The sequence below is a fragment of the Rutilus rutilus genome, assembly GCF_951802725.1.
Source record: "Rutilus rutilus genome assembly, chromosome: 2".
In the NCBI taxonomy this organism is placed as follows: Eukaryota; Metazoa; Chordata; class Actinopteri; order Cypriniformes; family Leuciscidae; genus Rutilus; species Rutilus rutilus.
In genome coordinates, this window is record NC_140210.1 from 31,592,450 (window position 1) to 31,618,615 (window position 26,166).

The 26,166-nt window shown below is 35.7% G+C and overlaps 2 protein-coding genes across 2 annotated transcripts; one reads left to right on the plus strand and one right to left on the minus strand.

Annotated features, from left to right (window-relative positions):
• The first annotated feature begins 3,744 nt into the window (after positions 1–3,744).
• On the plus strand, positions 3,745–13,396 carry tmem184c (transmembrane protein 184C). The gene is made up of 10 exons (XM_084401516.1): positions 3,745–4,334; positions 6,680–6,810; positions 6,932–6,968; positions 7,274–7,479; positions 8,039–8,113; positions 8,987–9,080; positions 9,416–9,528; positions 9,861–9,960; positions 10,196–10,367; positions 11,432–13,396. Exons 1-10 carry the CDS (start codon positions 4,218–4,220, stop codon positions 11,725–11,727), a joined length of 1,341 nt encoding a protein of 446 aa, XP_084257642.1. The 5' UTR covers positions 3,745–4,217; the 3' UTR covers positions 11,728–13,396.
• A 272-nt stretch (positions 13,397–13,668) lies between these two features.
• On the minus strand, positions 13,669–26,015 carry prmt9 (protein arginine methyltransferase 9). Its single transcript, XM_084401514.1, has 13 exons — positions 25,567–26,015; positions 24,885–25,087; positions 24,585–24,733; positions 23,548–23,784; positions 23,273–23,440; positions 22,449–22,551; positions 20,520–20,629; positions 20,108–20,300; positions 19,339–19,522; positions 16,822–17,512; positions 16,594–16,747; positions 14,676–14,798; positions 13,669–14,066 (listed from the first exon to the last, which is right to left on the minus strand). Exons 2-13 carry the CDS (start codon positions 25,080–25,082, stop codon positions 13,845–13,847), a joined length of 2,532 nt encoding a protein of 843 aa, XP_084257640.1. The 5' UTR covers positions 25,083–25,087; positions 25,567–26,015; the 3' UTR covers positions 13,669–13,844.
• Between the last annotated feature and the right edge of the window lie 151 nt (positions 26,016–26,166).

The window sequence follows — 26,166 nt, forward strand, 5'->3', positions numbered from 1 at the left end:
CACACCTGATTCAATTCATCAGCTCATTATAACATGGGTGAATGAGCTGATGAGTTGAATCAGGTGTGTTTTATTAGGGAGACAAAGAAAACGTGCAGTGTTGGGGGTACGCCAGGACAGGTTTGAGAACCACTGCTCTATACATTACAGTCCGTTGTTTTAAGTGTTTTGCCTGGTGTTAAAATTATGACTAGTACTATACAAAAGTTGAGAGTACAGGATATTAGGAACTCTAGACACAGAAATATTTCTTATAAAACAAAGCAGAAAGGCAATCCTTCACCAGTGCATTCTTATTATATTAGCCCTTCTATTACAGTTTAAAGTGAGTCATATCGCTCTGTTCTGGACTAATTGTAATTGTTCAATTAGTAAAATTTTGTGTCTTTACTTGATGTACTCGACCACACCACTGGGCAATAATCTAAGCAAGAACCAAGGACCAGTGGTGTGGTAAAAAGTTTACACAGCTCTTAATAACTGACAAACCTCTTTGTCAAAAAAACAAACAAAGTTGCAATCAACTTTTGATGCAATTTGATGCAAACACAATGCTTTCGGTTTTTATCAAGTTTAGAACCGACTTACTATTCCGTACCAACTATGTGACCAATTGTATTTCCTCATCCAAAGCAGTAGACAACTGCTTAATTGATGTTGCAGGTAAATATAATGTTTTATCATCTGCGTACACGGTCTATGCACACTTTAAAACAAGAGGAAGATCATTGGTCTTAAACAACTTCCTTGAGGCACACCACATTCCATAACATAAAACAGTGTATTAATAGCAATAGTCATGCTATTTCACATCTGAATAACTTCCATTATAAAATACACATTGTCGCAATAGATAGTAACATTTAAACCAATGCACATTATGAGAAGTAAATTAGTAACATTTTAGTTTATCCAGCTATAATTTATGATCCAGTACATCAAAAGCTGAGCTAAAATCTAACAATACAGCTCCTAAGTTATTGTCATCAATCTGTGCTCTCTCAATATGCATGCTGAATATTAGATAGCAAATTATTCTCCTTGAAGAATAATTTAATTTGCTCACAAACTATCATTTTCAATACTTATTGGTCGACTATTATGACCATTAAAACCCAGTGCTGCATTTTTCTGTAGATGAATAACCTTTGCATCTTTCCAAGCTAAAGGAAAAATCCCTTTTTAAATACTGATATTAAAGATGTGGCAAACTGGTTCTGCCAAACAACATGTCTTCTCTTAATTTATCAACTTTATTTATGAAAAAATCATTAAAATAATTTCCAATTTCATATAGTTTAAAAAGAGTTAAAAATGAGTCGCCTGTATCAATAAAAGAAGGAATTTGACTTGATTTCTTATCCATTATTTCATTGAGTGTACTCCACATTTATTTTACAATCATATTTACATTCAGTGTAGTAAAACATTCTTTTCTTTTCCCTTTTAATTTTAGTTACTTGATTTCTTAATTTGCAATAGATGTCCCAATCCTCCTTATTCCCAGTTCTGTTTGCTGTACCCTTTGCCACATCTCTCTCAAACATAATGTTTTTCAACTCATAAACAATCCATGGTGCCCTAACATTCTTCCATTTTAGGTGCATGTTTGTCCACCAAAGGGTAAAATAATCTTTCAAATGCTGACAATGCATTATCATGATGAACTTCCTTATAAACATCAATCCAACATACATTATTTACGTCTGTACGAAATGATTCTTGACTGAATCTATATGATCTTTTATAAATTACTTTTGGTTTCTTTACATGCTTGCTAAATAAAACATAATATCTTTTTACGCATGTGCTTAAAGGCCTTAAACCGCTTTAACGCCGATAAATGCTGCTTGCAGCTTTAATTTTGTTTTGATATAGCCTGAGAAGAGCTCTTTAACTTCACAAATTGCATAAACAAAACAATTAGGCCTATAAAACTTTTAAGATGTTTTGCTGTTTTAAAGTGCTGTGTATATTAGTAACACATACTTGCATATGCTTCCTGATAAAATACAACAATTCTTTAGCTATGTCCCATAAGAAAAAGTCAAACTCTGGAGCTCTGTGCTGTAAAAAATTATATGATCAATAAGTTATGACAACATATGTTTTTACATTGCTTTAACTCACCAAAATAAGTTAAGCATTTTTATTTATTTTTTAGTTATACAATATTCAGCTCATTTTTAAAAGTGAGTTTAATGTAATTTAAGTTGAAATGACTTAAACATCCAAGTTGATTGTAGGCTACTTAAAAATTTAAAGCAGCAACTTTTTTTTTTTCAACCAGTTAAAAAATGTACTTTCGTGCTGATACGGCATTTGTCGTAATTGGATTAGCTGCAGGGGGGAAAATAAATAAATCTTTTTTCACCCCAGGAATCTTAATTAGAAACAGTAATTTGACGACTGTTCTGTTGTTCAGGAAAACAAACTAAAACATGTGGCGCAATCTTCTTGCTAAAAAAAGAAAACAGACTTAGAGGCTTGGCTTGTTTTTTGTTCAGGAACACTTTATACAAGAGATGCAAATGGATTACTGGGATACTCCTTCACGGAAAGTGTTGCCACACACTGCCATCTAGTGAGACACCCAAGTCTGACCAATTTCACCTTTGTTTCACACTGTACTTTCACTTGTTCTTGGTGTGATTATGAGGTCATTTCCTTCAGTGAGACTATTCTATTAATCTTTGCTTTTCTCTCCTAAGAACAATTTTAAGTAAAACTCAATAGCATGTAAAATTCAATAAACTTAAAGTGACAGTTCATCAATTTTGTCATCATTTACTCACCATCATGGTCTCATATTATCATCTTTCTTCCATGTAAGTTAACACCAAATGAGATATTAGCAGGATGTTGGCAATACATTGAAGTGCAGGCTGTCAGTCTTGAAAAAGGACAACAACAACAAAAATCTGAAAAGTAATCCAAAGACAAGGTAACAGAGGAGTTCCATAATGCACACAATATACAATTTGCACAAAATAATCAGTCTCTGAGAAAAAAATTATAAAGGAATTACAGGTTTAAACAACTCTGAGGAAAGAGTATTATTTCATGTCTGGTAAATACATTGTTTTACAATCACACAGAATGACAGAAATGGTATCAACTGAACTGGCAAGTTATTTCATTTTAAATATGGCATCACATGCTTTTCAGCTATATATTAAATATACTAGAAATGTCTGATCATGAGGTCTGTCACATAGGCTACTTTCTAATGTACTTTAGCTTTGCCCACAAAATGGGCCCTCATTGTCTGTTTTGTTTAGTTGTTAGCCAAAAGTTTGTTTATATTTTTTTTCTGTTTCCCATTGTATTTGTAGTTTTAAATTAAAGTTTATCATTTTTAATTAAAATGTTTAATGAATGAGGGCACTGTGGGCACGTGTTTGAAATCGGCAGTAGGCCTACAACTCACCTCGGTAGTGGGGGAAGTTGTGACAACGTGTTTTTTTTTTGTTTTTTTTTACACAAATTATGGATAATTATATTTCTAAACCACTTGATTTTTTAGCAGACAGATATAAGCCCCTTTTTGAAAAACGACACTGAATCAGACGTCGAAACAAAATGCTTTACAACACTCACCGGTCGCCTCGTTTCTTAATTTAGTTTGTTAACTATGCAGCGGCGAATATTGTTTTTGCACGCCGTGATTTGGCTGGTCTCCCATCCGAGTGGTGGCGCTAAGTATTAAAAATGTCTCGTTAAACAAGCGAAGAACCAACCTGCAGTGACGACAACATCAACAGGAAGCTCCGACCAGCTTTGTTTATGAACTTGTCGCTCACGTTCACTTCTTATTTTTTTTTAAGTCTGTTAACGTATATAAGTCTTTAATGACATGATTTGAAGTCTGTAAACTTATATATGACTTTTATGACATGACTTCAGCCAAAAGAGAATTAAATATGATTGCGCGCTGACTTTATAACGGACGCGATCGCGAACGGCTCTTGAAACTAAGCAGTGACTGTAATGTGTGTGGGATCGGCGGAAAGCATCGGGAGGAATCAGCTGATTATTTGACTCGCTGAACTCATGATTCGTCTAGATCTCTGTAGTGTCTATTCCAGTCATATGCATTCAAAACCAAACCACAGCAGTAGAACTGCCAGTAAACTCAGTTTGTATCTGTAACGTTGCATGTCTCTGTGTCAAACTCCCTTGGAGTGTAATGTAAGAGGTTAGTGTCCGTTGGAAAGATGCCGTGCACATGCGGGAACTGGAGGAGGTGGATTCGGCCTCTCGTGGTGCTGCTGTACATTCTGCTCCTTCTGGTTGTCCTTCCACTCTGTATATGGGAACTTCAAAAATCAGGGGTCAGAAGTCTTTTTATAACTACACACATTAAACATTTAGCAGCTGATAGTCAAGAACGTGCCTGTAATGCTGTCGTGAAGAAACTTCACATAACCATTGAGTCTAATTTGACCTACAATTGAAATCACTAATAAATAATTCATGTGGACTCTTTATCATGGTATAAGAGGTCTAAAGAACTTGTAAGTTTGATTTTATCTGGTCCCAAAGTGTTTTGTTATAGAAAAATACATGTTTCTACATTACAATTTAAAGTAATCTGTTATCAGAGGTGACTGTATCAAAGTAATGTCCTTATGTCAAGTTGTGATCATAATGATTACAATCTATAGACAATTTGGCAGTGGTGCATGCATGTTGATTTAGAGTTGCTGTCATCTGAAGTCATCACAGGGTTTGCCGTCATCTCTTCAATGGTGTTTGCACATCTGATGATATTTTTTAAATAAAACTATTACAAATTATTTCTGTTCATATAAATTAAGCTGAAATAATATATGAATGTTGCATGAAAACCTACGCTAAAAAAAATAAGTAAATGTTGTCTTGCCAACTAACTGAACTAAAATAAGTGCGAGTTGAAATGCTAAAATTATTAAAACTACGGCCTAGTTTCACAAACAGGGTTTAGATTAAGCCAGGATTAGGACTTAGTTCAATTTGGACATTTAAGTAGCTTTTATAAACATGCCTTAGAAAAACAAAACAAAACAAAAACATTACTGGTGTGCATCATGAGCAGTGTTGGGAACGTTACTTTAAAAAAGTAATTAGTTATAGTTACTCACTACTTGTTCCAAAACGTAACTGAGTTAGTAACTGAATTACTCTATAATAAAAGTAACTCGTTACCAGGGAAAGTAACTATTTACTGTAAAAAAAAAAAAAAAAAAAGTTGCTATATGTCAAAGAATTTGGCTTTCTTTGAGCAGTTTTTAAGTCAGTTGAAATGAGTAGAACAGACAGGTGTTTGTACATAACTTTCAATATTTATTGCACGTCGACAGACAGCAAGAGGTTTATCCTGCACTTCAAGCATTATCTTTGTAAGAAAAGTAAACAGTTACACCATATAAAGTGCATCTAACTCTGCAAATTAAATCAACCTCTCAACTTTTTATTAAACATTTTATTAATAAAGTAAAGGCACTGGACCAGTTTATTTGTAGTGCACTGACTGTGCACATTATATAAGATTAATATATTTGTTTTCCTTAAAATTTTAATTAGCAGTAACTTAAACACTTTTTGATGTTTGAACGCCTCACACACACACACACACGCACACAAATGTAAACACTTTGCGACTTTTCGATCGCGCCCGCGCCTCTCTTTCTCTCTCTCTCTCTCTCACACACACACACACACACAAATGTAAACACTTTGCAACTTTTCGATCGCGCCGCGCCTCTCTCTCTCTCTCGGTTCAATACGAATACATGTACCGTTCCACCCCTAGTTCTTGCCTTTGACCTCAATGAATTTGAAGTAGTGCTTATATCTCCACCTTGAAAATGCCAACTTTTCATCGGATTGCTCCTGACTCGCCATCTCTGCTGCTTCATCGAATCTCTGTTTAGCTGGTGTGTGTGTGTGTGTGTGTGTGTGTGTGTGTGTGTGTGTGTGTGTGGCGCGTGTGCTGGCATGTGTGTAAAAACACTGGCTCTGATTCACTACCATGAAACACATGACCCTGCCTTAGCCAATCATAATCGCTTTCCTTGTTATTAACCCACCTCCTCAATCGCTGTGCGAGCCAGGGGTGCGTTCGGATTACACAGTTTATTCAATCAATGCATAGTAACGCACCGCATTTAACGTTCAGTAATGTTAACGGCGTTGTAACGACGGGAAAAGTAATTAGTTAGATTACCCCGTTACTGAAAAAATAACGTCGTTACCTAACGCCGTTCTTTTAAACGGCGTTATTCCAAACACTGATCATGAGACAAAACAATGGCACTGACATATTTTAAGATATGTCAGTGCAAGTTATGTTCAGTTAAAACAGCTCAAACATGCATTTTAGTCTGGGACTAGACTTAAGCCTTGTCACTGAAATGGGGTAAAACTGAGATAAAAAAAATAAATAAGTTAAAGCCAGAAATACTAGAAATAGAAATATTTAAAAAAGCTGATAAAAATGACAAAAGTGCAATAACAAAATTTAAATTCAAATTATAAATGAAATTTTGATAATAAAATCTAGTTAAAAATATAAATAATGTAAGTATATATAAATAGTACTAAACTATATATATATACATTACTTTTTTTAAGTTTTGATCATTTTGACAATGTCTGGTTTTCACAGTGGATGTATTTTTTCTTTGTAATCACGTAGGCTACTGTTCAAAATAAGGCATGGTTCATCGCTGGGTTATTCGTGTTCATGACTATACCCATCTCACTGTGGGGGATACTGCAGCATCTAGTACACTACACCCAACCTGAGCTACAAAAACCCATTATCAGGTATTGATGTATACATAATATTACTTTGCAACTAGTTTAATTTATGCAGTATTGTGTAGGACATTATCTTCTGTGCGATTGTTCTTTCTCTTTCTCACTTATTATTTTTTTCCTTTTTTAGAATATTATGGATGGTTCCTATTTACAGCCTGGACAGTGTGAGTATCATGTGATCACCTTGATGCCAAAATGTTGGTATCTGAATCACAAATGGCTTCTTTGATGTTCGCAATCCGACTAGATTGCCGTTTGAATGCTGGCCTTTTTTCTGTTTGACATTGAGTTAATGTGAGGCCTGATGGTGCAGATGCTCATGACTTAGATTACTTAAAGAGTTGGAACAGAAACGAATTTGACCAAACTCATGTGCATCTAATCTTTTTTTGAGCAGCAGGATATTTGTCTGTGTTCCATATGTGGAATCCCTTTATTCTAATGTCATTGGTTTCCTCTGTTTTCACAGTGGATTGCGTTGAAGTATCCCAGCATTGCCATCTATGTAGACACATGTAGAGAGTGCTATGAGGCCTATGTTATCTACAACTTCATGATCTTCCTTCTCAACTATCTGGGGAACCAGTATCCGAGTCTGGTGCTGATGCTGGAGGTGCAGGAGCAACAAAAACATCTCCCTCCTCTTTGTTGCTGCCCACCGTGGCCCATGGGAGAGTGAGTGTTTGCATAAACACAGTTATGATAAAAGAGTGGGGTAACTTGAGGCGGGATGTGGCATTTAACGCATATCTGTTGTTAATATTACTAAAGGAGAAAGTCAAGATGTTAGCCGAGGCTCTTATGTTGAGGGGCCTCCATTACCTGTTTACCATCTTCTCCTTTGGAGTTTTCTTCAAAGTGCAGGATGGGAAATGAAAGTTTAGATAGAGCAGAAAGGGATTTTTCTAAATTGCTTGCAGATTGAAGACTTTCTTGTGGTTGTTGGCTGCCTTTAGCTATTGGCGCTGACAGCAGCAACTTTTACATTTACGTTAGGCAGTGGTGGAAATGTGTGAAGAGTTTGTTGATTTAAACCAGCGAGTTTTTTAAACTGAAAAAATATGTTTGTGTAGTGCTTCAGAGGACAGTGGAGCTCTGTTATGTGCCTGTTAACCTAACTTGAAGTGTTTTATGCACATTTATTTTTGTATACCTTACCAATACTTTTTACAATTTTCTTCTATTTTTATATTAAGAACAGAACATTTACCTAACAAATTTTTTCTCTTAACAGAGTGCTTTTGTTGAGATGCAAACTGGGAGTTCTGCAGTACACAGTTGTGAGACCTGTCACCACAGTCATTGCTTTGTAAGTATTACTCTATTAGGTTTTACACCACAAAGAGACACAATATATGCACTATTGCACTGTTGCAATATATGCACTGTTGCCTTTGGCTTGCTCAATTGGGGATATTTTGGGGATATTTAATTTTATCAATCAATAAATTCCACTAGAAACAAACCTTGTTGTATTATTTTAATGTAATACTGTGAAGCTGCTTTGGTGCAATCTGTGTTGTGAAAAGCGCTATACAAATATACTTGACTTGACTTGACTATAGTTCACAAGTTTGGAGTCCAATTTTTTTTTTTTTATAAAGAAGTCTGTTATTCTCATTAAATCTGCATTTATTTGATAAAAAGGAATTGATTATATGTAATGGCAAAGCTGAATTTTCAGCAGCCATGTCAGAAATCATTATAATATGCTCATTTCAGTGCCCAAGTACCATTTCTTATTATTATCAATGTTGAAAAAGGTTGTGCTCCTTAATATTTATATAGAAACTGAGAGACATTTTTATCCCCATGATGTTTGATAAATGGAAAGTTTAAAAATATAAATATTTTATAAATGTCTTTACTGTCACTTTTGAGCAATTTAATGCATCCTTTCTGAATAAAAGTATTCATTTCTTTTCTGACCCCATACATTGGAACGGTAGTGTTATTTCTGTTAGTGACAGTTGATCAACAAACCCTTTTGGTCAACATTTCCATTATCTGTGCTCTGATACTTTTAAACACACAACTCTATCTAGTTTCCTGGTACTAAACTTACACCCTCTTATAGACTATATTTGTCAAATGTACTCTTAAATTGAGCATGTAGCAGTTCAAAATAAAGCTTTAGCTGTTAGTCAGTAATTTCAATGTTATTTCTGTCCTACCAAATTAGGATTTGTCAGCTTTGTGGTGTCTATGATGAAGGCAACTTCAGTTCAAAAAATGCCTGGACATATCTGGTTATTGTCAACAATCTCTCTCAGCTCGTAAGTACCTGTTTGTTTTTTCTGAATATTATGCAAGACTGTCACGTGAGCTTATGTCACGGAATGAGTCTACGGTTACACCCAGGAGCCAAACAGCAGTAAAAGGAAGATACAATGTAACTAAAGCCTTATTTACAGAGACATCTTATTGATTTTTTTAATCAACAGTGAAACAAAACAGACAGCCTCTCATTTGTGTTCATGCAGCTCATGCATATTAAAAGCTTAAGGAACTTGAAGCAACAACAGTGAATAATTATTGATAGTTCAAGTTAAACGGTAACCTGAAAACCTAATGGTATTGTGCTAATGGCGCTCTTGTTTTCTCTCTTCAGTTTGCCATGTACTGTCTTGTGCTGTTTTACAAGGCTCTGAGAGAAGAGCTGAGTCCCATAAAACCTGTGGGCAAATTCCTCTGTGTCAAGCTGGTGGTTTTTGTGTCATTCTGGTAAACTGTTCTCTACACATCGCACATAACAATTCTGATCTACTTGCAGTGATGACTTTTATAATCATGTTTGTTATTCAGTGTAGTTTTCTAGGACTTTTCTAGGATACATTATATAGCAACTACCATCTCTGCACAACTAGTCATGCCATGGGTCATGGCAGTTAATGTCATTACTGGCAGAATTATAATAAACATGTATTGGTGAATCTCATGAAGCTATAAAGTTATAGTCTCATGACTATAAAATATAATTTATGAAGGATGGATGGATATTGATGTTATGTCACCATGTAATGTTTTATTTAATTCAGTTGTTTTATCTGTCTTAGGCAAGCTGCGGTCATTGCGCTTTTAGTGAAGGTTGGTGTGATCTCAGATTCTCACACCTGGGAGTGGAACAGCGTGGAGGCTGTAGCCACTGGATTGCAGGTGTGGTACTTTGGTCTGAGCACTAAACTACTATTTTTGTAACAATACTTGGGACTGGAAATGGGACTTACCACTGGAAATCAGCTAGTGAGACGCCGGTTTAAAATATTTATAGAAATTGTCTTTGACTGGCTTATCATATACCATTGCTGCTGCAGTGCCATTAAGGAACTTCTGGTTGCACGAGTGGAAGTAACCTTCAAGATTAAGAGTCTGTGATTCTCTGTTCTCATAGGACTTCATCATCTGTTTGGAAATGTTTTTGGCAGCCATTGCCCATCACTTCAGCTTCACTTACAAACCCTACATTCAGGAAGCAGAGGAAGGTTCCTGCTTTGATTCCTTCCTGGCCATGTGGGATATCTCAGACATACGGGCTGACATCTCAGAACAAGTGCGCAATGTCGGTGAGTCACTACACAGTCTTTTCTTATTAGTGTGGAATGGTCAGAGGGTCTTGAAGCCTTTTTTGGTAAAAAAAAAAAAAGAAAAGATTTTTACAAAATGCTTTGATTGCATTTGATGCTTCTATCTATCTATCTATGTATCTGTCTGTCTGTCTGTCTGTCTGTCTGTCTGTCTGTCTGTCTGTCTGTCCTTCTAAAAAAAAATTAGCTTTCTTCCAAACTATCTCAGGGGAACTCAAAACATTTGCAAGAGAACGCAAATGCATCGACATATAATTTCCTGGAGCTCTGTATTGCACAGCCAAGAATAATGCTACATTGTTACCTTTAATTGGTATGGTCCAAGTTTCTGAACACAGAATAGGCATTGTTGACAGTGTTATTTTAGTGTTTTGACCGATTGCTGTAGCTGTCTTGGTTCAAGAGGCAACATGGAGGACATTTGAACTGATGATTTCCTCATTACCACCAGTTATAGCATGAAATATTCTACAAAAATTGTTGGCTTTTTGATGGATGCTTTGTTATTCTTCTGTAAGTCACTGTGGATAAAAGCGTCTGCTAAATATATAAATGTAAATTAAATATACTTCAACGTCAGAAGGAATGTTGAAAGAAACAGTACAACTTCCTGAAATGCATTACGTCTCATATAATCGCTCAGTCAGTTTTTCAGCTGCAGAAAGACATCAATATAGCAACTTGTAAACGATAACATGTAACGTGTAACAATATCATTTACCTCAGGAAAGCTATTCAATGTCCATATCTCCTTAGTTAGTTTGAATTTATTTGAGTGTTGATATATCTGAAAATAAATAGCAATTTAATTTATTAGTTTTGGACTTATGGACTATAAAGGGTTCCCTGAATAGTTTACAGCATATTATTTTCCTTAAATTGACACGTACTGTTCCTGATACATGTATACACAAACTAGATATCAAATCAAATGAAATCAAAAGCGGAATCAGAATCGAATCGTTTTGTGAAACCTGTGTCAATACCCGGCCCTGTTAAAACAGTTATGCATCATATGTATATGCTTTGTTTTATTACTTCAGGGAGAACTGTCATGGGTCGACCAAGGAAAACATATTTTGGTGAAGAGGTTTGCCAGGACGAGAACACGGGACTGCTGTCAGCTGGAGCTCAGGATTCAGTTGAATCGTCTTCCACCCCTCCATCCCCCAAGGGCCGTTACCAGGGCATGGGTCACACCGTAACCCCTCACTCCATCTCTGCTCCTGCAAACCTTGGCTGCGTACCATGGGAAGGAGATGTGGATGACATCCCGCCAACTGTGATATCTGGCGATTGTACAGAGCAACAGTGTTCAGACTATCCGGAGATTACTTAGCATCAGCTACCAACGCTTTTATATTTAAAGCACAGCAATCAATCTAGCCTCCGTTAACTCTGGTAACTACTGGATACCTGTGGCTAATATTTGTTCAGAGAGGCTCGGTGAAGCTTTGGTAGCAAGAACGTATGTAAAGGACTTGGGCAGCGTTGGTCCGCTGGTTTTATCTCCGTTTTGCAATTATTTTGCTGGAAACATGACCATATTAAACTGACCTTAAAGTCAAGCACAGTAATTCCCCAATACCAGTTTTCAAATGTAATAATCAGTTAACGGTTCTTTTAAGACAGCTTTATGAATGTTCACTCTAAGAAACACTATGCATTGATAATGCTACTTCACAATTTCATTGACGTTCTCCTGGATTTTGTTAGCCAGTCATTTTTACACCTTTTTTATCATTAGTGTTACTTTCACTAAATCATTTTATGTTAATGAAAATACTTTTACTTTTTTTTTTTTTTGAGGAGCAGCACCTTGATCATGGACAGTAATATGAAATTGTCAGGATGCCGTTAAGATTTGGAACACGTTGTTTCAGAATATATGCATGCGTTAAAGCAACTACAGTTTTGACTGTACATCGGCTTTTAAGCACAAAGTACTGAAACACTCATATCTTTGCTCAGTTCGCTTCAGAGATTAGCAACTTTTCTTGGACTTGCCTTCTAAACAGCTTCATGCAGTTGCATCAGAACATAAATGCAGATGTCATTTTTCTTTATTTTGTCAAAAATTAGTAGAATTAGAAACAAAAATCTATAAATTTTATTTTTGGTTGTTTTAATGGCTAGACAAAGACAATTGTTTAAAAAGTACTGAAAATGTTGAATATTGACGTTTTAAGTTCACCTCGGGGAATGATGCAATGTTTAAATATCAGCCAAAGCTGTCTTATTGCTATTAAAGGGACAGTTTGACCAAAAATGAAAACTCTGTCAAAATGTACTTTCTCTCATGTCACTTTCTTTCACCATTGAATTCTTTCACAATTGAAAATGTTTTTTTAATGAAACATGAGAAACAAACCTAATTGTTTCCTCGTGTCAAGCACATGCGTATGAGCTTGTTTACCATATTTGATGTGCTCTGTGTATGCGCATCGATCAGTGTTTATATGAATAAAAGTCTAAATTAAATCTGCTCATCATATAAAGCTATGGTGTCTCTTCAGAAGACTTCATATGGATTATGTTGACAATGTTTTAGTGTCAAAATGTTTGGTTACGTGGACTTTCAATGGAGGGACAACAAAAGTTTCTTTACAAATATATTCACTTGTGTTTTGAAAATGAACAAAGATTTTATGGGTTTGGATTGACATGGGGGTGAGCAATAAATGACAGAATTTTCATTTTAGGGGGAATCTTTCCTTTAAGAAATCGTCTTTTTCTTTGTTAATATTGGGTGTCAGTAGTGTGTTAGTACACAACATTAGCTGCACATGCGCTATAAATGTCAGATACATAGCATAACAGCACAGGCAGATCGTTTAATCAATACAGATGTGGACCTGTGGGAAATCCCATTTAATTGTTTTTATGAACTGTCATGTGTCTCTCTGATTCATTCAGAGAGATGCATATTCTGCAATGGTTTGTACTGCTGTTGCATTGCCTTATCTAACAGTTGTCAGTCACAAATAATTAAACTTCACATGGATGTGTATTGAGTGTTTCTGCTTAAATCCCAATTCAAAGGGATACTTCACCCAGAAATTGTCATTTACTAACTCCCATGTCATTCCAAACCTGTATGACTTGCTTTCTTCTACGAAAGAAGATATTTTGAAGATTGGTAACCAAATAGTTTTGGTTTCCACTGACTTCTATTCTACAGAAAAGAAGAAAAAAAAGCGCTACATTATTTCAAACGATTTTCATTTTTGGGTGAACTTTCCTTTTAAACACACCTACAAGAATCATCAAGCCACACAGTCATGGTGAAATCATTTTAATGTAAAATGTGTTCTGTTGCTAAAAACAATAACTTTGTTTACCATACAGCAATTAAATAATTGCCCATTAGCAGCAGATTTTGGAGTATGTTAAACTATATATTGTTTACTATATGAGTCACTGGTCACAGCCTTCCTGATGACATCATCAGCCCCCCTATTCCTGTTTAACAGCTGTAATGGATATGCTGCTCTTGTGGAGCCGGATGCTGAGGCGGACCCACTCTCCTCTGCTGACCGCCAGTGGTTGCTGGAGGACCACCGCCGCCTGCTTCCAGTGAGAGTCCTCACTGAAGGTGCTGACGCTCTGCTCAGAGTCCAGATGGATCTGGTACCAGAAGGGAATGGCAGTCACCTTGCCTGAGGTGCTGACCTGCACCTAACAAATGCAAAAGAATAAAAAGCACCTTAATAGGATGTTAAGGGGCCTATGGGGGGACTCAAAATGACTTACAATTAGATAAACAGTTTTTTGAGTTTTAAAATAAGCTAAAACAACCAAGTGTCAATATATTTCTTGTTTTAATTCACCCCCTCAACAACTGTTTGTTTCCTCTGAAGACAGGGTTCGCTTGGTCCCCCAACTTTTTCTAGACTTGGAAAAGTCACATAAATTAATTTAAAAAAAGAAAGAAAATGCCTTAGGAAATTTTATAATTAATATTTTTTTTCCTTTTTTTTTTAAGCTCGGCCAAGCTCTAAGATATTTTATCTGGTATAAATTGTGAGTAAAATATATATATTTTTAAGATCTTTATCCATAAATCACAATGATGAGAAATACTAATTAATTTATAGTATTTATAAATATACTGAATTATTATAATAATTTTTTCAGTTTTCATTTTAGTTTAGTTTAAAATGTTGGTTTTAGTAGTTTTACCACATCCAATATTTCGTATTTTATTTTATTTCAATTAATAAAAATTATTTCAGTTAAAAATAACAACACCTCAATAGAGGGAACCCAAAAGAACCCAAAACTCACTTTGACTTCTTTGTCGGTGTAATTGGCAGTGCTGTTCATGAGGTCTAGTGCGAAGAGTTCTACTGGTTCACTAAGATGTGTACATTCAAGGGTGGACAGGTCCAAAAACATATGAACAGGTACCTGAGGGAGAAAACGCACATTACAGAGACATTTGATCAAATTTACAGAAAACCACATCATGTACGTTATTGAATTTCTCTCAGTGCTGAATTATCAGAACACCCCAGTCCATACACAGCTTTAATACAATAGGGCATGAAATGGAAAATGTGATCTTTGATAAGCTAATAATCTTGCATATCTCACTAATTGGATGACATAAACATGTTGTTTCTGTTAAGGAAGTATGACATTGATTGGACAATATTCCATAAATCACCAGGTGGTTGCTTCTGGTCATTTTGGTGCCAAATTTAACATGTACACACAAATTCAATTCAATAAAACCTAAAATAAACAGCAAAGACCCCATTTTGGCATCTGCACTAGAATGTGCCCTTGAGTTTGCAGGTCAAAGTCGAGTAAACTGAATGCAAACATTACACAATTGGGGGTAGTCATGGCCTAATGGTATTTTTTAAAGAAGACTCTTATGATACCAAGGCTGCATTTATTTGACACTAAAACAAATTAATATAATTGTGAAAAATAATTGTAATTATTTATTTTTTTAATAATTGTAAACAACAATTGTGAAATATTTGTAGAGTTTAAAATAACGATTATATTTGAATATATTTAAAATGTAATGCATTCCTGTGATGCCAAAACTGAATATGAAATAATTAATAAAATATTATGATAGATAATTAATGACTCTGATGCTTATGTCATGCACTTCCAATTCCGCACAAAGACAGGATGTTATGATGGAGATGGGCAAAGTCAGCATTTCCATTTTCCTTCTCCTTTAAGTTTTAAATAAAGCATTTGCAAATTACTATGGAAACCAATATATATATAGAGAGAGAGAGAGAGAGAGAGAGAGAGAGAGAGAGAGAGAGAGAGAGAGAGAGAGAGAGAGAGAGAGAGAGAGAGAGAGAGAGAGAGAGAGAGAGAGAGCTGGTAAGTCCCGCCCATCCGTAAAACCCCGCTGGACCTCTAGGTTGAAAAATCGTCAATGCAAGTGAATGTGAGAAAATAATTATTTTCTGGTCCCGTTTGAATTGTGCCATGAATGTGAACATATGTTGTCTGTGAATTTTTTATGTTACGAGTTTGACAGTATATTGTATGATTCTTTGGCTAGCAGTTGTGGAAAAGACATAACGAGAAAGACTACATGTCGCCTATGTGACGTCACCCCATAACACATTTTCCCTCCACTTGTCAAATCACGGTGCTAATGCTGCGATAATCTATGGAGACAGATCGAGATGCCTGTGTGTTTTGTACCCAAATGTCACCATTCAATCAAAATGGGCTGTTCTTTCTTCAGATTCCCATCTGATGTAATCAAAAGCAGCGAAGAGCTGTAGTCCACAAAGTGCTCTCACACAAAGTCTAACCGTATCAAACTTCTACCCGCTAAATTGTAGCATTCTTCACACGAAAAATTATATAAAAAATTCACAGACAACATATGTTCACATTCATGGCAAAATGCAAACGGGACCAGAAAATAATTATTTTCTCACATTCACTTGCATTGACGATTTTTCAACCTAGAGGTCCAGTGGGGTTAGCGGAAGGGGCGGGACTTACCAGCTCTATATATATATACATATATACATATATACTTGGTTTGTAAATTAGATTTGTATAATAAATCAGATTTGGTTGCAGTGTAAACAAAGTCTGCATTACATTGAACGGCAAAATACCAGAGACATTTCAGAGCAAATATGGGACCTCATGCACAAAGACAAGAGATGAATAGTGGGCACAGTATTCACAGATCTATTAAAGAACATACTGTGAATTGATTGATGAATGGAGCGATGTTGAACCCAAGAGTCGGCTCTGTTCCCTGAACGGCGCTTTCCAGAAGCAGCGTGTCTGACTCAACAAGCATACCGTGGATCACAATGCGCTCTGGAAAAATCTGTCCACCGTCCTCCAACAAGCACCTGAAATGTTTACAAGAAGAACTGTAAGCCAACCTAAAGAAAATAACTAACCATAGTATGTTTTACACTCTTACCTAGCTAACGTTGCTTTCTCCAACAGTTTCTGTCTAATAAGGCCGCAAGTCTCTATGCAGTCTAGTATGATGGCGCTCCAGAGCTTCTCGATGGATGGCCGCTGGAGAACTGCAGAATCGTCCTCTACGTGACTCAACCAGAACTCTAGTGCACTTTCAAGCACACCATTTTCTTTGGCCAGCAGTCTCAGCATAGTCTGGTGATGTTCCTTCTCAACTGAGCTGTAGGCTTGAACCAATCTAGAGCTGTTTTGTTTATCTTCACTTGAATCGGAGTCTAACTGGGCTGCCATCAAAGAGAGCACAGAAAAGCCCTCAGAGACATCAAGCACATAGATTGGGTCAAGTTCTGTGTCTGACTCCTGTGACCTCCTAGTCGACTTTAGAGAAACCAAAAGTTTGCTCATGGCCTTCTGGAAGCTGTTATGATACGCCGTGTTATTGAGGAGGGCGATCTCTGAGGACTCCAGCATAAAAGCGCAAGAAGGTTTCTCCTGGGTGGTTTGAAGGCCAGCCAGAGCACTGCACAGCTCTGACTCGGGGTTTGCATTGAGGATTTTGGAAGGTCCTTTAGTTGCATTGTCCATTTGAAATGTGTGTCCGTCTCTTACGATAGCAATGCAGCACAGCCTCAGATAAGAGTCCTTACAGGAAACTTCCACCAGTATTTCATCACCACATTTCACAGTGTCTGAGGGACGACATGAATTGATTTATTTAACGGCATACCACCATAAAAGGCTATATTCATGGTAAACTAAAGAGTTTGAAAATTTACAATACTCATAATGAGGGACAACATGAATTAAAGTCCATTCATTAGGTGTGTTTGACTTTAAGTGGCGCTGCACAGACCGATCGCTGTATGACATCAAAGTACAGTGAGAGTGATTCGGTCTGCTCTCTAATCGCTCTCACAGCACCTTGATGTCATACACCGATTGGTCTGTGCAGCGCCACTTCAAGTCGAACACACCTATTATTCACGAGTTCACACTTACAAATAAGTCAGATAGAATAAATGCGTATTTGGCGTGCTGTCCGAGGAGAGGGCTCCGGGCTCGGTATTCGGCCCGAACCCAGAGTACTCCCCCCGTATTCCTGGCTGTGAAAGAACAAGCCAAAAGTGAGGAGTCGGGGTGGTGGAGGAATGCTGAAACTGTCAAGGAATGTTAGGTGAGTTGACAGAGTGAATATATATATGCTTCCTCTCATGCTGATAGGGTAGACATGGTAATTTTTTGATGACAAGTTGATTGGATTGATTATTTGAACGTGCTCCTCCCGAACTTTGTTTATGAAACATCATTTATTCAAAAAAGCTATTAACATTAGAACTGGCTGTAGATAAACCTTTAATCTTCTTCACTAAATAGGACTAAACGCTATCTTGCGGTTTCATAGAAAAGGCTTAAGTTAGTCCCAGACTAAAACAGATGTTTGAGCTGTTTTAACTGAAAGCAACTTGCACTAACATATCTTAAAATATGTCAGTACCACTCTTTTGTCTTAATATGCACACTATATGCATAATGTTTTTTTTTTGGTGTTTTTTTTGCTAAGACATGCTTATAAAAGCTACTTAAATGTCATAATTGAACTAAGGCCTAATCCTGGTTTAATCTAAACCCTGTTTGTGAAACCAGGCCTTGATCTAATGCAAATATCATATGCAAATAAACAGCTATGTATTAGTTTCAACCTCATGTGATGCATATTGAACACAAAAAAATTGTGCTGGATGAAATCATCAGTTCCGGGAATAGGGGGAACGCTGTTATTTTCCAGAAGAAGTATTTTTAAGTCAGTTATTGTGGCATCATCCATTTCAAATAACCTACCAATAAATTGTGTACAAGTGGATAGTTGGTCAAATGGTCTTTTCCTGTCTAAATGGGCAATTGTTTAGAAAAATGAGCTCATGTAATCTAAAAAAAGTCAGATAAAAATAAACTAAAGAGAGTCTATATTGAAGGGTAAATTGCTGCTAATGTGCAGTTAGTGAGACTACTTCCTGTTCTTGTAGGAAAGGGATCTGTCATTAATGCATCAAGAAATTGATTAAAGCGACTAGTTCTAGGGCAGTGGTTCACTCCAAGCCCACCCATTCTCCACAATAACATTCGATATAGCCTAGATTAAAATAAATAACTAAAATTACATTTCAGGATGCCAGATGTTTTAAGAGCTAAATGTTCTTCAAAGTTCAAGGTTTAACCAATTTATATATATATATATATATATATATATATATATATATATATATATATATATATATATATATATATATACACACACATATATACATATATATATATATTTATACACATATACATATATATATATACATATATATATATATTTATACACATATTATATAAGGGATCTGTATATATATAAATATATTAGAGAATTCTGAATATTCATTATAAAAAGGCTTCAAAACCACTGCTCTAGAGTTGTGGTCCTCTTTACAATATTTTCTATATTTTTCAATAGATAGGCAGCAGTTCTTACTGAATGGAGTCTGCACTGGATAGATGGCCTGCTCCCAGCATGTGTCTTCCTGTGGGCCAGTGGACAGGTGGTTGTCCTGGTCCAGGTGTAGCTGAAACCATACTGCCAGAGCATCAAGAATGCCCTCCCGAGTCACACACAGCCGCATCTGAATCACCTCTCTGGAGCAAAGACCCTCCAGCTCCTGCAACACAGAGAATGCTCATGTCACTTTAGGTATTTCAGTAGTGTCGTTTCTCTACCATTTGCCTAATGGTCACAGCATGTCTCTGTTGAACTACAGGTAAGATTTTTAAATGTTAAATGTTTTTGAAACAAGTCACCCAGGCTGCATTTATTTGATAAAAAATACAGTAATAACAGTTTAAAAGAGTAAAATTTAAAATAATTGTTTTCTATGTGAATATGTTTTAAAGTGTAATTTATTTCTGTGATGGTAAAGCTGAATTTTCATCATTCAGCATCATTACCCCAGTCTTCAGTGTCACATGATCCTTCAAAATCATTCTAATATGCCAATTTGCTGCCCAAGAAACTATATATACAGTATGTTCAAAATAACAGCATTTATTTTTATTTATTTGAATTATTTTATAACATTGTAGGTGTTGTTACTGTCACTTGATCAGATTAATGCACCCTTGCAGAATAAAAGTATTAATTTCTTAGAACAACACTGTGACCTGAGATTTGTTTTATTATCAAAAGAACATTTTAGTTCAACACCCTACTGCTAAATACATGGCTCTGTATGTTATGAGTTCAATACCTGCACATTATTGAAGTCTATGTCCAGAGCTGTGAAAGGCTGTGTGAGCTGAGTGTATCCTCCACGCAGGCGGCTAAGTCTTTCAGTGGTGTAGGGCTCTGTGCTGTCCTCAGTATCAGCAAAACAGCTAACAGGACTATAGATCTGTCCTACAACAGACAGATCCAAGCCTCCCAATGAAGACACACACAGCCTGCAGAGGGTTGAGTGGATTATTAAGATGTGCAATGCTTTTAGTAATTCAGTCACTGAATGTTCATTGTATTCTTTCTAAGATCATACTCTCTAGACTAGAGCCTGCTTCTTTGATAACAGTGTTTATATTTTACCTTTAACGGTTTAAAAAGAAATCTATTATAAACTTACACATTTACAACGTGTAATTTATGCATGAGCAGCTTTAGTCACTCACCTGTGGTGTCTCCGGATCTCATGGCACTGCACAGCGACTCCAAACACAGTTGCGCCGGCAGGTATTACCCGGCCCGTTTGCGAGGGACTGGAGAAGGGTTCTCGAAAGTTCTGTTGAGATGATTTAATTATTAGTTGGAATGAGTTGAAAATTATGAATCACTAATGTTTTTCTTTTAAATTCAAAAGTGTATGAATTTAGGGTCCAATTCTCACTATGAACTAGTTTCTTATTAGCATGCATATTACTAGGATATTGGCTGTTTATTAGTACTTATAAAGAACATAATAATGCCTTATTCTGCATGACTATATTCTACATCCCTTAATCCTACCCAATACCTACACTTAACTACCTTAATAACTATTAATAAGCAGTAATTAGGGGTTTATTGAGGCAAAAGTCATAGTTAATAGTGAGAATTGAACCGTAAACTAAAGTGTGACCATATATATTTGAAACAAAATGTAATATTAACAACATGTATCAATTATGGAAGCTTGCTTCCGCCACTAAAAACAAAAAAAAACGTAATTGCGATTATTTCTCTATTTCACGATTCTGAGAATTTTCTAATAATTGCGTAATATAAACGCAATTGTGACTTTTTTTCAGAATTGCTTAAAGGGGTGATTGATTATGATTTCACTTTTTTAACTTTAGTTAGTGTGTCATGTTGCTGTTTGAGCATAAACAACATCTGCAAAGTTACAATGCTCAGAGTTCAAAGCCAATGGAGATATTTTCTTTTAAAGAAATTGCTTTTTTAAGGACTACAACAAATGGCTGGTAGGGACTACACGACATTCCTCCCGGGTTAGTGACATCACCAACCCTAGAATTTACATAAACCCGCCCCCGTGAACGCGATTTATAGATTATCATGACAGAATATGCTAATCAATGAGTAGAAGATAACTACACATAAGCTACATAAATTCATCAACTAACCATTCAGAAACGTCCTGTTGCATTCTACATGTTGTCACTTCTTCTTGAGTCTCTCCATCATTGTCTGACTCCGGTTTTAACATAAAAGGCTAAAAGTGTTTGAAATTTTCAGTGCATGTCTGTGTGAGGTAAAAGGACACAAGCTGTTGTAGCTCCGCCCCCTGTGCTGTGAGCAGCAGCTCATTTGCATTTAAAGGGACAGACACAAAAACGGTGCGTTTATGCTCACCCTCAAAAAGTTTAACATACTATATAAAAATATCTGTGGGGTATTTTGAGCTAAAACTTCACATACACACTAGGGGACATCAGAGACTTATTTTACATCTTGTGAAAAGATTATTATACCACCCCTTTAATATAAACAGTAAACACTTAATTCTCTGGGTCAGTATTTTTTCCTCAGAACTGAGAAAAGAATTGCAAGAAAAAAGCGAGTTAAAATCTTGCAATTCTGACTTTATTTCTCACAATTGCGGGTTTATATCTCACAATTCTGAGAAAAAAAGTCAGAATTGAGAGATGCTTCCATAATCAATTTTTGGATCAGTGGAAAATCCTTAATGTTGAGCTCTGTTATGGTACCATGTTGATTTTAAAACAGAGTCACAAACATGTTAAAACACATGCATGTATCTCAGGTAGTCACTAGGTGTCCCTGTTGACTAAATCTCTGATAATGATACTGAAAAAGCTTAACATATTTAAAGTAAGGATTTAGAAGAAATAATCTAGTTCTAGGACAGCAAAGTATGATTTTTGCTAAGATTGCCATTAAGACAAACAGAGACAAAAATCTCTTAGTCACTGACCACGGCCGGATAAACATTGGATCAGACAGGATAAAGTAATTTGTATAAAAGGATTACACTATAATCAGAGTTTAGTTTGAGGCATCATGTGACCCCACTGTAGGTTTGCTGATCAGAACAATCAATACTGCATACATATAGTGAAATCACTGAAAAAACGACTTACAGGTGGAGGTAACAGTAGGTGCTTCCATGCATGGATCAGACTCTCAATGATGCCCTCACCAAACAGCCCTGCATCTACTGTCTCTGTTACAACCAGAGACACTCTAATGGAAGAGATATAAAACAGCTCAACACACTCTTGTTATCTTCAATGGGTACCATAGTGAGCTGTTTATATGATTGAAAAGTTTAATTAAAAACAAAACTGCAATGCACTCTGCAGCCAAAAACATTTATGGATTTTTATTTTATTTTTTTATTTTTACTTTAAATTCAAATAAGTCAGTCAGAATTTGCTTTTCGTCAATGCAATATTTTACACATAATACATTAGATTTTTAGTATTTAATTTACAATTTAGTAAAAGTTACACTTTTTTTTCACATTAAATTGTAAAAACATTATTTTCATCAAACAATCCTGAAAATTAAAATGTAGCACAGTTTCCACCAAAAATATTATCAAAAATATTTTCAACATTGAAACTGAAGAAATGTTTCTAGAGCAGCAAATCAGCATTTAAGTATGATTTCTGAAGGATCATGTGACTCTGAAGACTGAAGTAATGATGCTGAAAATTCAGCTTTGCCACAACAGGAATATATTACATTTTAAAATTCATTAAAACAGAAAACAGATATTTTAAATTGTAAAAATAGTTCACAATATTACCATTTTACTGTATTTTTGATCAAATAAATATAGCCTTAGTGAGCATAAGTGGGACTGGTGGGATTTATGTTTGCAAAAAACACAGATTGTTATTTTTCCAGCTTAAAACCATGTCAATACATATCTGGTTAACTGTATAAAGAGATGCTTTACCTATTTGGAATGTCTTTTGGAATTTCCATGTCCAGAGACTTCAGGTGAACAATCTTGATGCTATCTGCCATCCCATTGGCTGAGAGCACCTCGCATGCCAGCTCATACATTGTCTTTGACAGCTCACAGGCATAGACCTCAGCAGCGCCTGCCATCTTTGCACACATTCTAACATACCAACCGAACAGCGTCAAACCACACTCACCATTGTATATCCGTTGTAGCAGACGTTTGTTAAATAACAATGTTATGTAATAGTTTCTGAAAAATCTTACCCAAGGATGCCGGTGCCAGTTCCGATGTCCAGAACGGAGCTGCATCCTCCCTCAACAGCTTTCTTAATAGCCAACTGGTACTTGTGGTTCCGCCCATGGTCGTTGAGCATTAAGAAGTGCCAACGTTCCACCAACCAGTTTGCAACACGGTAAAAGTTCTCCTTCGCCTCTGGGAAGTCTGGTCGGAGTTTAAGGGCTTTGTAAAAATGCCCAGCAGCCTCATCCCGAAATCCCATTCTGAAACAAAAGAAACCAATCCAACAATTGACTATGTTTGATTGATTATGTTTGTAAATGAACTACACGGTCCACCATTCAAATGTTTGGGGTCAGGTACGTTTTTTTTTCTTTTTTTTTCTGAAAGAAATACTTTTATTCTTTAAGGATGTTTCTGTTACAAAAAAAAAGAAGATATTTTAAATAAATAAACATTTTTATATATATATATATATATATATACATACATCAATTCCAAATAAATTAACCAAGTTTCTATTTCTATAAACTAAATTAAATTTCTATTAATAAGAAATTAAGTTTTCGAATTAAAATGTACATTTTACTATTTATAAAAAAAGTATCTCGGTTACCAAAAATATTTAGCGGAACAACTGTTTTCAACATTTATAATAAAAATATTTCTAGAGCACCAAATCAGCATATTAGAATGAAGTTACACTTTATTTTAAGGTGACGTAGTTACATTGTACTTATTCAAGTAAGTACTGAGTAATATTAATTAACTACATGTACTTACTATACAGTTACAGTTAGGGTTTGGTTTAGGGTTAATTACTTGTAATTATGCAGAATTTACTGTCAAATAATTTTTGAGAGTAAATTATGCATTTTTCATCAAATAAATGCAGTCTTGGTGAGAACAAGAGTCCTCTTTCTAAAGTGTTCAAATATATTACCAACCCTATATTTTAGAATGGTAGTGTATGCATTATACATGTATAAATAAGACTGTGATTAATATTTAAGATAAATGTGACTTTTCTTAGTTCACAAAGACCACTAAATAAATAAATAACCTGAAGAGATGCTCTCCCATACTGTTCACTATAACCTCATCCACTGGAAACAATTCCATAGCTTGTTCATAGCAATCAAAGAGGTCCTGGATGCGTCCAAGAGAGTCCAGCTCATCAGCCCATTTAAACAGAGTGAATCTGAAGGACTCCTATAAATAAAATAAATAAAAAAACATTTACAGATTTTGCAAAAGAAGTTCTGAAACCTGAATAACTTTATCATTCCACCATACATTGCTGTAGTAATCAGACATGAAAACATGGAATAATAATAAAAACAAATAAATAAATCAAGCTTACATTTGCAAAGTCTCTTAGAGCTGGGGCAAGGTTTAGAGCCAAAAGATAGTGAACAAAAGCAGTGCCATAGTCCTGACTGAACAGACACTGCTGAGCACTTTCCAATGATCTAGACACCAGCTCATTTCTCGCAGCATCTTCTCTCTGAGTTTGTCTATGACGCCTCGTCCTCTTTGGTCTTGTAGTGGCATTAGGCATCTTTTCTGTGAATGACAGAGCTAATTATATATCACTTGCTAAAGTTGAAAAACCAGAAAAATAAAAAAATTTGGGTGGTGGGGGATTCCACCATTGTCAAATATAAGTATACAAATGCTTTAGTGTAAAATGTAACACACCTGTGACTTTGAGCATATATATTTACTCATGAAATGATAATATAATATAATCAAAACGACTAATTATTAAGATCTATTAATTATTCACATTTAATCAGACAAATCTGTTCATTCCAAAAATCTGTAGATTCAGTAGATGTAGCAAATGTGATGTGGTTACAACAGAAATCAGAATAACAACCTTGAATATAATTTCCCCCCACCGAAATAAGAAACTAGAATTATTGCATTTTGCAATGTAAAATGCAAGATTTCAATAATTAATTCAACATTTTTTACAGCATGATTTGTCACGTTCAAAATTTGGATTGAAAAGGTAAAGGCTGATTTATGATTCTATTTACCTTCTTCAGGCTTGCTAGTTGAGATCACGGGGCTGTATATTTATCAATGCCTCTGCGACTCCAGCCTATCGCTGTAATTTAACCTCCAAACTGCGCTTAAAACATATTTTTATATAGCTTTATCTCTAGATGAAAGCTAATACTACTGAAAATCTGCTCCTGTACTGCAGGTCCGTTCAGTACAACCAGGCGGACGGAAACAACATCCGCTATTCTCGAGTTCCACATAAGATTTACTGACTATGACCAGCCCATTAGTATTATCGTATTAATAGGTAATTTTTTGAGAAACCCAAAATTTGATACTTATGCTGAACGATTTATACACCTGGAACAGATGTCAATTTCTACAATAACACTGCCCGCGTCCCAATATTCTCCAAAATATCTCAGTTTTCTAGAAAGCCAAGCGTGATGACGTGCAGTCCAAAAAAAAAAAAGTCCTACACGCGGCGGGAGGAGCTCGACTGTCATTCACGGACCAAAAACCTGACTGGACATTATTACCTTTATTTCAACAGATATCCTTGTAGCGTATGACTGTTTTATCTTATCTTGCGGGAGTTTAATCCTGGGACTCACTTAATATACCCAGGAACA